General features: G+C 39.7%; 1 protein-coding gene across 1 annotated transcript in view; it reads right to left on the bottom strand.

Annotated features, from left to right (window-relative positions):
* The window catches only part of PRR16 (proline rich 16), a 174,521-nt gene extending 166,942 nt beyond the window's left edge, over window positions 1–7,579 (bottom strand). The window contains 1 exon segment of the mRNA XM_082457916.1: window positions 6,993–7,579. Within this exon segment, the coding sequence (XP_082314042.1) occupies window positions 6,993–7,151 (159 nt within the window). The 5' untranslated portion in view covers window positions 7,152–7,579.
* Between the last annotated feature and the right edge of the window lie 4,084 nt (window positions 7,580–11,663).

Raw genomic sequence — 11,663 nt, forward strand, 5'->3', positions numbered from 1 at the left:
ATGGTACATGCTATCTGTAGCTGAAAGTCTATTTATAATAGGTCAAACAACATAATAACTGACTCATTGGGCATAGGTATATAATTTGACTGACTTCAATTATTGTACAAGTAAACATTTATCTCAAACATCAACCCGAAGTAACATTTGCAAAGCAGAAGGAGGAAAAACAACGATCATAAATATAAGTTCTGTCCTAACAATGTTAATGTTTCTTACCTAAAGTGAGGCCTGAAATTCAATTCCTTTGGAATCCTCACATCCGTCCATTCTCAAAAATACAAATAGCTTGTGCCACATAAGGCAACATCTGTTCCGAGTTGACAGGCCACCTTGTGAACCTACTTTGATGTGGACATTACCTAGACATGCCTATTTTCTCGTTTCAGTTGATGTTATTTTCTGGCTCTTATTTAGAGCTGAAGTAGCATTGACTTTGGTTTCCCAGGTCTAAGAAATCTTAATTCTGAGCAGTTCTTCCTAATGAACTAACTTTTGATATAATAAAAACACTTCTATTCATATTATACTATAAAAAAAAAAATAGGATTTTAGAATAAGGTCATTTCTTTTTTCCCTTATATGTGAGGGGAAGAGCGGGTGGCTTAAAATTGGTAGCACTAAAACTAACATGCAAAATCTAACCATAAAGATACATTTGGCATTGCTAGCCAGCTCAATAATTTGGGGCCTGGTAAATATTCAACAAGCTTCTCTATTCACCTGTCACAGCAGAAAGCAAACAACTGTCAAACCCCAAACATATCAGAAAACTTAAGGACAGTACCTCCCTTCTCAGGCAATTTGATAACAAAAGAGAATAAAAGTTTCCCAAATTCTTTTAAATTCATTTGAAACTGCTATATACAATGCTAGACATCAGCAAGCACCCATATTAGTTGTTCCTTTATTGTCTAAGTCATAATATAAAAAAGAAATGTCATATTTTTCTTAAAGTTTTTGTTGAAGAGTAAATAGGTCAAAAGTAATTCATGGCAGTACCTATTTATTCGGAAGATGAAAACTGAAATGTCTAGTTAACTCACTATTAATTTTGCCTCAATACTGGTGCCCAAAACTGAGTACAACCCACAAAAACAATGACTGTTACCACAACGAAATAATATACTCACAGTAAGACTTAAAAGTTTTATTAGCTTCACTAGAAATTTAAGAAGATGCGTCCACACATATACAGATGCTGGGAGTAAAAACTTGTGAAAAACTCCCTGGAAGATAGTTTGGCAAGTTGGATTGAAAACTTTAAAACTTTCACACCCTTGATTTCTAAGCAATTGGGGGGAAAAATAGGAAGATCCACAGAACTTAGTGGTTAAATGCCTGGGCTGTAGCACTAAAATGCCTAGCACTGAAGCCTCACTCACAAGTAAGGGACCTTGGCAAGTGACTTTACATCTCTGGCCTCTGTTTTCTTATCTCTAAAATAGAGTAACAATAGTACCTTCCTCATATGTCTGTTTTCAGAATTAGAAGACCTAATATTAAGAAATAGAATAGTATGAGGCAGGTAGTAAAAATCTATCTGTCTTAGCTATTTTTATTGTCAAAGCTGTTCTTTTAATGATACTTAAACAACCACAAAAATTTGTTAATAAATAGAATGTCGAACATTAGGGGCATGATAAAGTAACTTATAACAGATCTATATAATGGTTAAGATCTAAAAGTATTCCAGAAAGCAGAAAACATCATTGTATATAACTTCCTAATTTTACATGACTTTGTCTGTTAAAAACATGCATACAAAGAGATGGAAAGAAAATATAGCAACATTCTCAATATATCTACTTACGTGTGGCATTAAAGATAATTTTTATTTTCTCCTTTCTAATTTTTAGATTTTTTCCAAACTTTGTATATTATTCATATACTGTATTCCTTATGAAATATCTTCTTTAACAAACTAGTATCCTTAGGATTTGAAGGAAGGATGAATACGTGGAGCACAGAGGAATTTTAGGGCATGAAAATACTCTGTAGGACACCATAATGATAGATATGTATCATTACATATTTGTCCAAAGTCACAAAATGTCCAACATCAAGCGTAAACCCTAACAGAAACTATGGGCATTGGATGATAATGATGTGTCAATGTAGATCCATCAGTTGTACCAAATGTATCAATCTGGTGGGGGATGTTGATAATGGGGGATGCTACACATGCATGGGGGCAGGGCGTATAAGGGAATCTCTGTACCTCTCCCTCGATTTTGCTGTGAACCTAAAACTTCCCCCCAAAATAAAATCTTAATAAAATACACAAATAAATTTAAATTTTAAAGGAAAAAAAAGTACCCTTCATTGTTTATCAATCTTTTATTTTCAACTTAATGTCAATTATGCACATTTTAATCAGAAATGGGTTAGCATTTTATTGGAATTTTTCCCCTTTCAAAAATTGTCCATGATATTTTTCATGAACTAGTTCTACAGAAGCTCTGTAGTTTAATTTGTGTGGGAAAATATGTTTTACTCAAACTTACGTTTCTATCTCTTTTCCTACATTTTGATTTAATTACCTGAGATCCTCAGAGCAGTAAGGGCGGAAAAAACATAATCCAAGTAACAATGAAACTATTACATTGGTTTTATTATCTATTACTTCACTATTGCCTGAAACACACTGTCTATTTATTACTTTAAGTCTGCTTGAATTTCTTATCAGCTAATTCTCTGAGTCTTGAATGGTTTAATGCATTGGAAATAGAGAGACAGTAAAGGATGGTTATTGGTTATTTTTATTTTCTCAGAACCATGCTGCTCTTTTAGTAACATGCTAAGCCATCAGGCTTAAGAAAAGAAAAACTAAAGAGCATTTTAGCATTTGGTAATATACTTCAGTTTGAGAGAGTAGACTGTTGTATAGAGTACTAAAAATACAGCTATTGCTACAAATTGATCATCTGTGAAATCTCACTCATTCATGACTTTAGAAAATACTCAAGACATTATTCTCTGTAATTTGTTCAAGTAATGAATTTTATATGCATGGATTCATTAACCAAAAAATATTTGGTAGGATTTCCTAGATCAATAAACTAAAGCACTTCAAGTGGCTAAGTCATTAAAAAAGAGAAAAAATATTTAAAAACAAAAATATTTTGCAGATAATTGTTAATTCTATTAATTCTGTTTTCATCAGCCCCCAAATGGATCATTTCCTATGGGTTTTCAAACTTTTCAAAATTAAACTTAATTTTAATTTATTTCTATTTATGACATTATAAGAGAAACAATGAGTGCTTTCCAATCAATAGTCACAAAGCTGACAAAACCTTCCCACTCATGGAGTCCAATCAGTCAGTGATTCCAGAGCAGACAGAACAACTTATCTTTACTGGTTTCTCCATAACGGTCATGTCTACTCCCAGGGCTTAGCAATATATATATATATTTTGGTTTTTTTAATTTTTTTTAATTTTTTTGTTCATCATTAATTAATTTATTTATTTACTTATTTATTTTTGGCTGCGTTGGGTCTTCATTGCTGTGCACGGGCTTTCTCTAGTTGTGGCGAGTGGGGGCGACTCTTTGTTGTGGTGCGTGGGCTTCTCATTGCGGTGGCTTCTCTTGTTGCAGAGCATGGGCTCTAGGTGCACAGGCTTCAGTAGTTGTGGCACGTGGGCTCAGTAGTTGTGGCTCACAAACTCTAGAGAGCAGGCTCAGTAGTTGCGGCACACTGGCTTAATTACTCTGCGGCATGTGGGATCTTCCTGGACCAGGCCTCGAACCCATGTCTCCTGCATTGGAGGTGGATTCTTAACCACTGTGCCATCAGGGAAGTCCCTGTTACTAATTGTGAAAGAGTTCCAAGCGGCTACTATTATGTTGGAATCTATCCCACTACCTGAATTTTCAGATGACTGAAGCCCAGAAAACTTCTAAAGAGAAAATAAATTTCAGAATAACCTCAAGCAAAAGTCCAATATTGTTGGTGCAGAGTTTATGCAAAAATAAAGGACAAAATATTCAGAATAGCACATTTTAGTTAGAAGGAAAAAGGCAGATATGGGGACATATGTATATGTATAACTGATTCACTTTGTTATAAAGCAGAAACTAACATACCATTGTAAAGCAATTTTACTCCAATAAAGATGTTTAAAAAAAAAAAAGAAAAAAAAAAGAAAAAGGCAGGGAAAAAACAAATACCATATGGTGAATGATATAGTGATGCGGTCATAATCACTTTCTTATTTCTAATTTCTGTTCCAAAATATATTATGGCCTAAACGCATACCATTGCCAATAAAGGAATTAGAATTCAAAATATAACCGTTTATATTTAGTATATACCAATGATAAGCTGCCAGAATAGTGAATGTAACAATTAATGAATAGTGACATTTATATTTACAAGTCATAGGTGTAGACACCAACAGGTTTGTGATTTACAAAGTTTTCAGTTACTCCTCCATTCAAAATTACATCAAAAACAGGTTCAGTCATGTGTGCAATATTATCTTAAAAAGATAAATGCTGGACAACTGCACGATGTCATAGGTTAAACATGCCCTATAAATATTTTGTTCTTGAAATAACTCTCTCTCCTATTACATAAATGGCCAGTGTTTTGACATTCAGACATAGTATCCACAACTCCATGTGCAAACCTAGGATGATGATATCCTCACAAAAGTAATTAATAATCACATCAAATCATTTATCATTCATAAATTCCACTCTCAGGGGTGAAATTTTTAGCCAGACAGGCCCTGGCAACCAATCAAAGCTTACAAAGCATCAAGATAAAATTTTATCTCTAGCTCTGTCTAGAAGACAGATCTTTTCATTTACTTGGTTTTACATTACCTATGCTTTTCTATTCCTTTTATAAACTGTTTGTTTGTTTTCTCCCTAATAAAAATCCTCAAGCAAATGAAAACAGAAAGAGTGAAAGGGAGAGAGATACGCAGACTCCCTGAAACACTTCTTTGTGATTCTATCCAAGAGCTACAGTGAGGTTAAAAGTTTCACTATAGATCTACCTGGTCTCCAAACATCTACAGAATAATGATGCAAAGCAGAACTGGGACCATGTGCAGTTTCTTGTCATTTATTCTGTCTAAAATAAGGAGTGGAGTGACACATCGTAACATAAGAAGTATGTGCCCATAGATGCGGAGTTTTGATTGACTACATTTCTCTTAATCTCAGCCTCCTCGCTGAAGCAGTAAATACGTTTCTGCGCTGATGTAGGTTTCGCACATCCCCCATCTTAGAAACCTCAACAACCGTAAAGCACAATTCTGCCAAAAGGAACTTGCCTAAATTTGTTCGTTTTTTAAAACGCCATCATGTTTCGGATGAAAATACAGCCTGCCAAAGATGTCAAATAAAAGGATAACAAAGAAACAAACAGCATCTTTAGACTTGAATTTCTATACATAACCTCGCCATCTGTCAACCAGTTGTGAAACAATGATCCTAGAGAAGCCCTGAAACACGAACAAGTTTCCTCCTCGCATCTATCATCTGTATCAATCTCCGCTCTCAGGACCTCAGTAGTAATTATGTTCTGCCAGTGGAGCAACCTACAAGAATGGCATTTGCCATTGGCAAACCAAACCCTGCCGATGAATGGGCCATTTTAACAGACCTGTACTTGGTAACAAACGCGGAGTTCAGTTCACAGAGGTAACGGGGAGAGGGGGAGAAAAAAGGAGAGCTCTATCCTCTCATTTGGATTGGAAATTGGACAGAGGAGGTCAGTCTCTAGAGGCCAGCCATCCAAACGACCCTCAATCTCCTCCCTCTTGGCCTTTGAAACAGGATTATAATTTTGGACCTAGACTACGCCCCACCCCTTCCCTTCCCACTGCGGCCACCACCTTCGAAGTTACAGTGTCAGCTCTCCTGCAACTGGGGGTGCGGACTCCCTGACGGAGAACAGCACCAGGCACACAGTCAGTAGCGGAACACTGGGCTGGGACTCTGCCACCAGCTCCGAGATGCCACCCGCGGGCTCGCGGGAGACCCCACCCCTCCCAACCCTGCCCTCGCCCCCGCCTGGAGCTGCAGCCTGAGTTACGCATCCTCAGCCTTGACACTGCCTCCGCTTCTTTCTATCCGCATCAACGCTGGTGGGGGTGGGAGGGCAGAAGTAGAATGGGGGTTGGGGGGAGCGACAAAGAAACACAACAGTCCTGGTTCCCAAGAGCCAGGATTCAAGTGGCAAGACGCTGGTGCACGCACACCAAACACACACACACGCACACACACTCACGCACGCACTCACCGACGCGCCCTGCGCCCCAGGTTCTATGCCAACCCGCGACAAGATAGGAGGAAGAAAGGAGGTGGGGTGGCGAGAAGGCCCGGAGTTACTGGGAGGGACATTCCGAGGAGAGCAGGGGATGCCTCAGGAACTGCGAAAGTGAGAAAGTCCCAGACCCCCTTTACATCCCCAAGTATGGGCTCTCCTGCCAGCAGCCCCGGGTCGCCTTCCTTCCAGCTGGGCTCGGGCAGCGGGGAGGGGGGCCGGAGCCGAGCTTCTCCCAGGCTGCCCTCTCGGGCCTGGCCCAGGGCCCGGAACCCGGCCCCCTTTCAGCCCCGGCCTGAGGAGGCTGCCAGGCAAGGAGAGACTTGCCAGCGGACTCTGGGGGAGCAAGAGGGCAGGAGAGAAGCATCTTGCACTCTCCGGCCGGTTGCTGGTTTCTTCCTCTGTCGACACACCCCCAGTGAATCCCCTTCCCCAACACACACACACACACAGACACGCGTGTTCACCCCTCTCACCATCCCAGGTCCATCGATTAAAACACTAGTTGATTGCTTCCTGATTAAAAAAAAAAAGAAAGTGCAACAACTCTTCTCAGGAGTCGCCGGAGGAAAGAAAGTCCGTCTGCAGGCGTCTTTCTATAGTTTCCTTTGAGTTAAAATATCTGGCGGTCCCCAGTGAAAACGGGACCGGGAACCCCAGCGGGTGAAAGGCGACGAACTCCTTCCCCACACCCCGCACCTCTCACCTCCTTAAGTTCCTTGGCCACGTCCTTCAGGTCGCCCAGGACTAATTCCAGATCCTCCACGATGATCTTGATTTGTTCCTTCACCTTGGTTTTGGAGGCTGCCGGCGGTCCCTCGGCTGGAGAGGACGAGGAGGGGGTCCCCTTGGACTTGGCTGACATTCTCTGGGGGCAAGCGAGGCAGGTCAGCACAGGCGGGCGAGCGGAGGCTGCTGCGCGCCCCGGTCCCTGGCGCCGCGGCGGCCGCTGCCGCCCCAGTCCCCCCACATCTTGGACGCTCCCCGGGCAGCGGCGGGAGGCTGCGCTCGGCGCTCGGCCGGGTGGCCGCACCGTGGTGCTGCCATCAACTCTCCGAGACGCGGCGCTCGGCGCGGGGCTGCAGACGGGCGAACAGCGCGCCTGCGCCTCCTCCCGCCGCCGCCCGCCGCTCGCGCGCACACAGGCGCTCGCTCCACGCCCGCGGAGAGGGGCGCCTGGCCGCCGGCCCCGGGCTGTCAGCTGCAGTCCCCGTGGCACGTGCCTCCGGGATCTCTCCCAGAACACCTGGGCGTCAGGGAGCCGGGAGATAAGTTCGTGTCCTGCCCACCCTCTCGTCTTGACACTGAAATGCCCTCATCATCATATCCTGCTGGATGTCTTGTCACATCCAGCTTGGATTCCTTCTGTTTCACCCACCAGCAGAGACCCGGATCCCCACCACACTTTCTGATCGATTGATTAAGAACCACAGGAGGGTCAGAGTTTAATTTAGGGCTAGTAGAGCGACCCTAAATGTCCATCCAGGGCCCGAAGGCCTCCAATCACTCTCCTACTCACCCAAGAGTTAAACAGAGGTGTTCTTACTTGTGCAGAAATAGAAAGAGGTGTGGATAAAATCGGCCCCTCACCCCCTGGAATCATGATATTTAACCAGTGTTCTTGAAAGAGGTAGCTTAATCCTGCTGATTCCACAGAGCTAATAGAGGATTTATTAATTGGAAGTCCTCACATCAAAAATCCCCTGGAAGACTGTCTGAGTCATCTTGGCTGTACTTATCTGGGACAGCTCCCGTTTTCTGTTTTTTGGTTTTCTTTGTTTTTAACTGTCCTTCCTCTTTTCATGGCCTATGATGATGTATGTTTCAGGTACAGGGGAAATACACTGGATCTCCTCTTGTGAGAGCTGAATAAGAAGAGTTTGCCACCAACTTTTCTTTTCCTGTTTTTTTTTTTTTTTGTATCCATTTCAAGTCTTTTGCAACTAAATAAAGAGGAAATAACTTTCTGACTGTTCTGTCAAAATGACCCAGGGAGGGGAGTTAATAGGAAGCCTTCAGTTTCATTCTCAGTAGGTGGCTAGGATTCTCATTAGTTGAAGTTTTAATTTCCTTAGTAGCAAACCCATGGGTTATTAGCTACTGACCTGGAAGGCTAGATCTACTTTATTTTCTTCAGTACACTCTACTCCAAATCATTATTTTAATAAGCTTCCCATTTAGTCATGCCTTAGCAAGGACCTCTGTCTCTTGCTTCTCACACCCCAGATTGTTCCATTATGCTTCTATACATGAAGAAAATCTTGGCAGCTCTCCTCTTCCTAGTTCCTTAAACCCCTCATATTCACTCTGTTCATTCTGAGTAATTCATCTTGATAAAATCCTTGAAAGTCATATTTGGAATATGGAAGAAAAAAGAGACAATAGAAGAAAAATAGAAATTTAGAAGTGCTATCACGTTGAAAAATGCATTGAAAAATCAGAGGAAAAAGAAAGGTAGAAAGCAGAAGTTGCTGGAAGAAAATTAAAATAAGGAAAGAATAAAGGAACCAGTGTGCACTAAGCAAATTGGAGAGAAGATGGAAGAAATTATTAGAAGTGTTAAATAAGTAATATGCTTGAGTTCTCTAAGGTAGAGAGAATATATATTTTTAAGTGCCCTGTCTCTGCAGGTTCTTCTTTATTGTATAAAGGTATAACAGTAAAAAATATATACGTCAGGTTTACAAACTCCCCCACTGTAAATTCCTAATCTTTAACTATACTCTTATTTCATATCTGAAGAAGGATAAGTGGTCAGAAATGGCGGGAAAAAATGTGAGAAAAAGGGAAGGTGCTGCTCCTTTATATTAGAATTTTTTACTCTCAATAGTAGGCAAGTGAATAGGGAAGCCCCCAAAACTCAAAAATGATGAATTTAAGCAAGAATACTGGAAAACAGGAAAGGAGGTGGTGTTTTTCTTCCACTGACAAAATAATCCTCTTATTAATATAAGAATATTTCCATGCCACTCCGAATCTCTTCACTAATGATTAAAAAAAAATTCTGTTCTCCTATGGTATCCATTGCTAGCAACGAGCCAAACTATTTTGGCTCAAAACTGAATCACAATTATTACTCTAAAACATATTATGCACATCCATATCACAATTTACTCTTAAATAATGGTTATCATCTATCTATCATCTATCTATCTATCTATCTATATTTAAATACAATATGGAGTTAACTGAAAGGGAAAAGTTGTAATTGGCTTCCAAACCCAAACTAACAAAGCTAGTCGACCCCCAGCAGTGATGACTACCACTATCTTTTAGTCATTAATCAGGTATGGATAAAATATTCCTAAAGAAGAAAGTTTTACAAAAAGAGTTAAAGATATCGAGGGGAAGGAGACAATGAGAAGGACGCAAGGATATACGTCAAATCTATTTGCTCTCTATTTTTTTTATCACCTTTGTGGAAAAATTAGTCACTCCTTTGGCACATCTTGCACTCTGTCAGAGATCCGTATATATGATGTTTTAAAGCCAAATTATGGGGACCACACAACAAAAGTGACACCTAATAAAATTTCTTATTAATGTGTTCATAAATCTGTTTATGTACTAGTGCTAGAGGCAAATGGGTACATACTCAAACCACATCACTTATAAACTCAGAATAACAGACTGCTAATAGAAAAGTGTCTTATTTGTAGAAATGATTGTTCACCCAGCATTTTATTCTTTCTGTATCTTTAGTCAACATTTTCTGAGGGTTGCAGCAGGAAGGATTGGATAATTAAAAGAGATCATCTAGTGGTTGTTCACTTACAGGCATTTATCAATATTTTCCTGTGTGTGTATGTATGTGTGTGTGTGTGTGTGTGTGTGTTTAATCTATTGCATTCAATCTCTAATAATTAACCTGCATGAGGAATGCTATGACACTGACATACTTTTTAATTCACAAAGAGCTCAAGAATATTCCCAAAATATTTTGTCCCATTTTGTTGACAGCAGCTTTTATCAATATACCACCATAATAATGCTCATTGAGTCTCAAAAAAAAAAGGATATGCATAATATAACATCTCTCTTATAATGATGACACTTGGTTTTCTTTCTTTTTTTTCTTTTGCATAAACTTTGTTTGTAAAATCCAATAAAGTCATTAGAGATATTTGAAAACATTAAGAAAAAGAAAAAAATAAAGGAATGGCAACTTTGTTTCCACCAAAATAGTTTTCACGGGGTGAAAAATACTGGCAAACAACATGGATAGGAGAGAAAATGCCATTAGTGAAATGCAACAGAGAAAAATGAGTAAAGTTCTCCACGTATACATTGACTAAGAAATATACTGTACATGATATGCCTAGGCAGTGATTTGCAAACTCTGGCACACGTCAGAGCTTGTTAAAACACAGATTGCTGGATCCCACCCCCAGGGTGTGTGATCTAGTAAGTCTGGGGTGGGGTCTGAAATTTGCATTTTAACAAGTTTCTAGGCTGCTGGAGAAAGACCAGCCTCTGAAAACCACTGGTTTGAGAGATTGAAAGAAAACTTTAGGTTTCTTTTTATCTAGAAAGCCTTAAAGATCATCCAGTTACATCTCTTCATGTTATAGATGAGAAAACAATGCCTTGGGAGGTTAAATGGTACCTCTAAATTTTCACATCTAGGGAATACAAATTGGGAGCTAGAACCTCGTGTTGACTCAGACTTGTGGAGTTGTCTCCATTTGTCTAGAGAATATCTCCTTTTTATGTAGCAATTGCTTTTGGCATGATGGCTATCTACTATAGATGCATATTGGTGAAAACAAACAAACAAACAAACAAATGTGATCTGGAAGTTTAAATACAAATACCCATTGTACAATAGTACCCCGAGTAATTAGAACTTTTTCTATTCCGAAGTAGCTGTTCAATAAACACTTGATAAGTACATGAATGAATGAAGTGTTGTCTATCTCTGTGTGTTTTGAAACTAATTTAATTCAACAAATATTTTTTTAAATGGCTACTTTAGGCAAGAATCTACGCTATGGAGTAGATGTGCCGCTAGGTTTAGCAAGGCACAGTCCCAGCAAGAACAATTAGATAATTCCACATATGACTCTAATATAAAATGATTGTACCTCAGAGTATCTCTTTATTGCCCTCTTTCCCAACTACAGTCAGTTTATTTTACTTGACCTACAAAGTCAATGTATACTTAATATTTTTTTCCCTTACTTTTTATCCATGAGACAGAAACTGAACTTTTGCTTAACTGAACAAAGGAAATTGTCTTGTAGCTTAACCACAGAAAGGCAAGGAGAGAAATATTTTCCAGTAGAATTGGAGCCAGAAATTCTAGGACCATTGGGACTATTTCTTTCTATGTATCCCATTCCCTTTTAATAGATTGGCTTTAGTTTCTCCCTGAAGT

Source organism: Balaenoptera physalus (genome assembly GCF_965194825.1).
Source record: "Balaenoptera physalus genome assembly, chromosome: 3".
Taxonomy (NCBI): domain Eukaryota; kingdom Metazoa; phylum Chordata; class Mammalia; order Artiodactyla; family Balaenopteridae; genus Balaenoptera; species Balaenoptera physalus.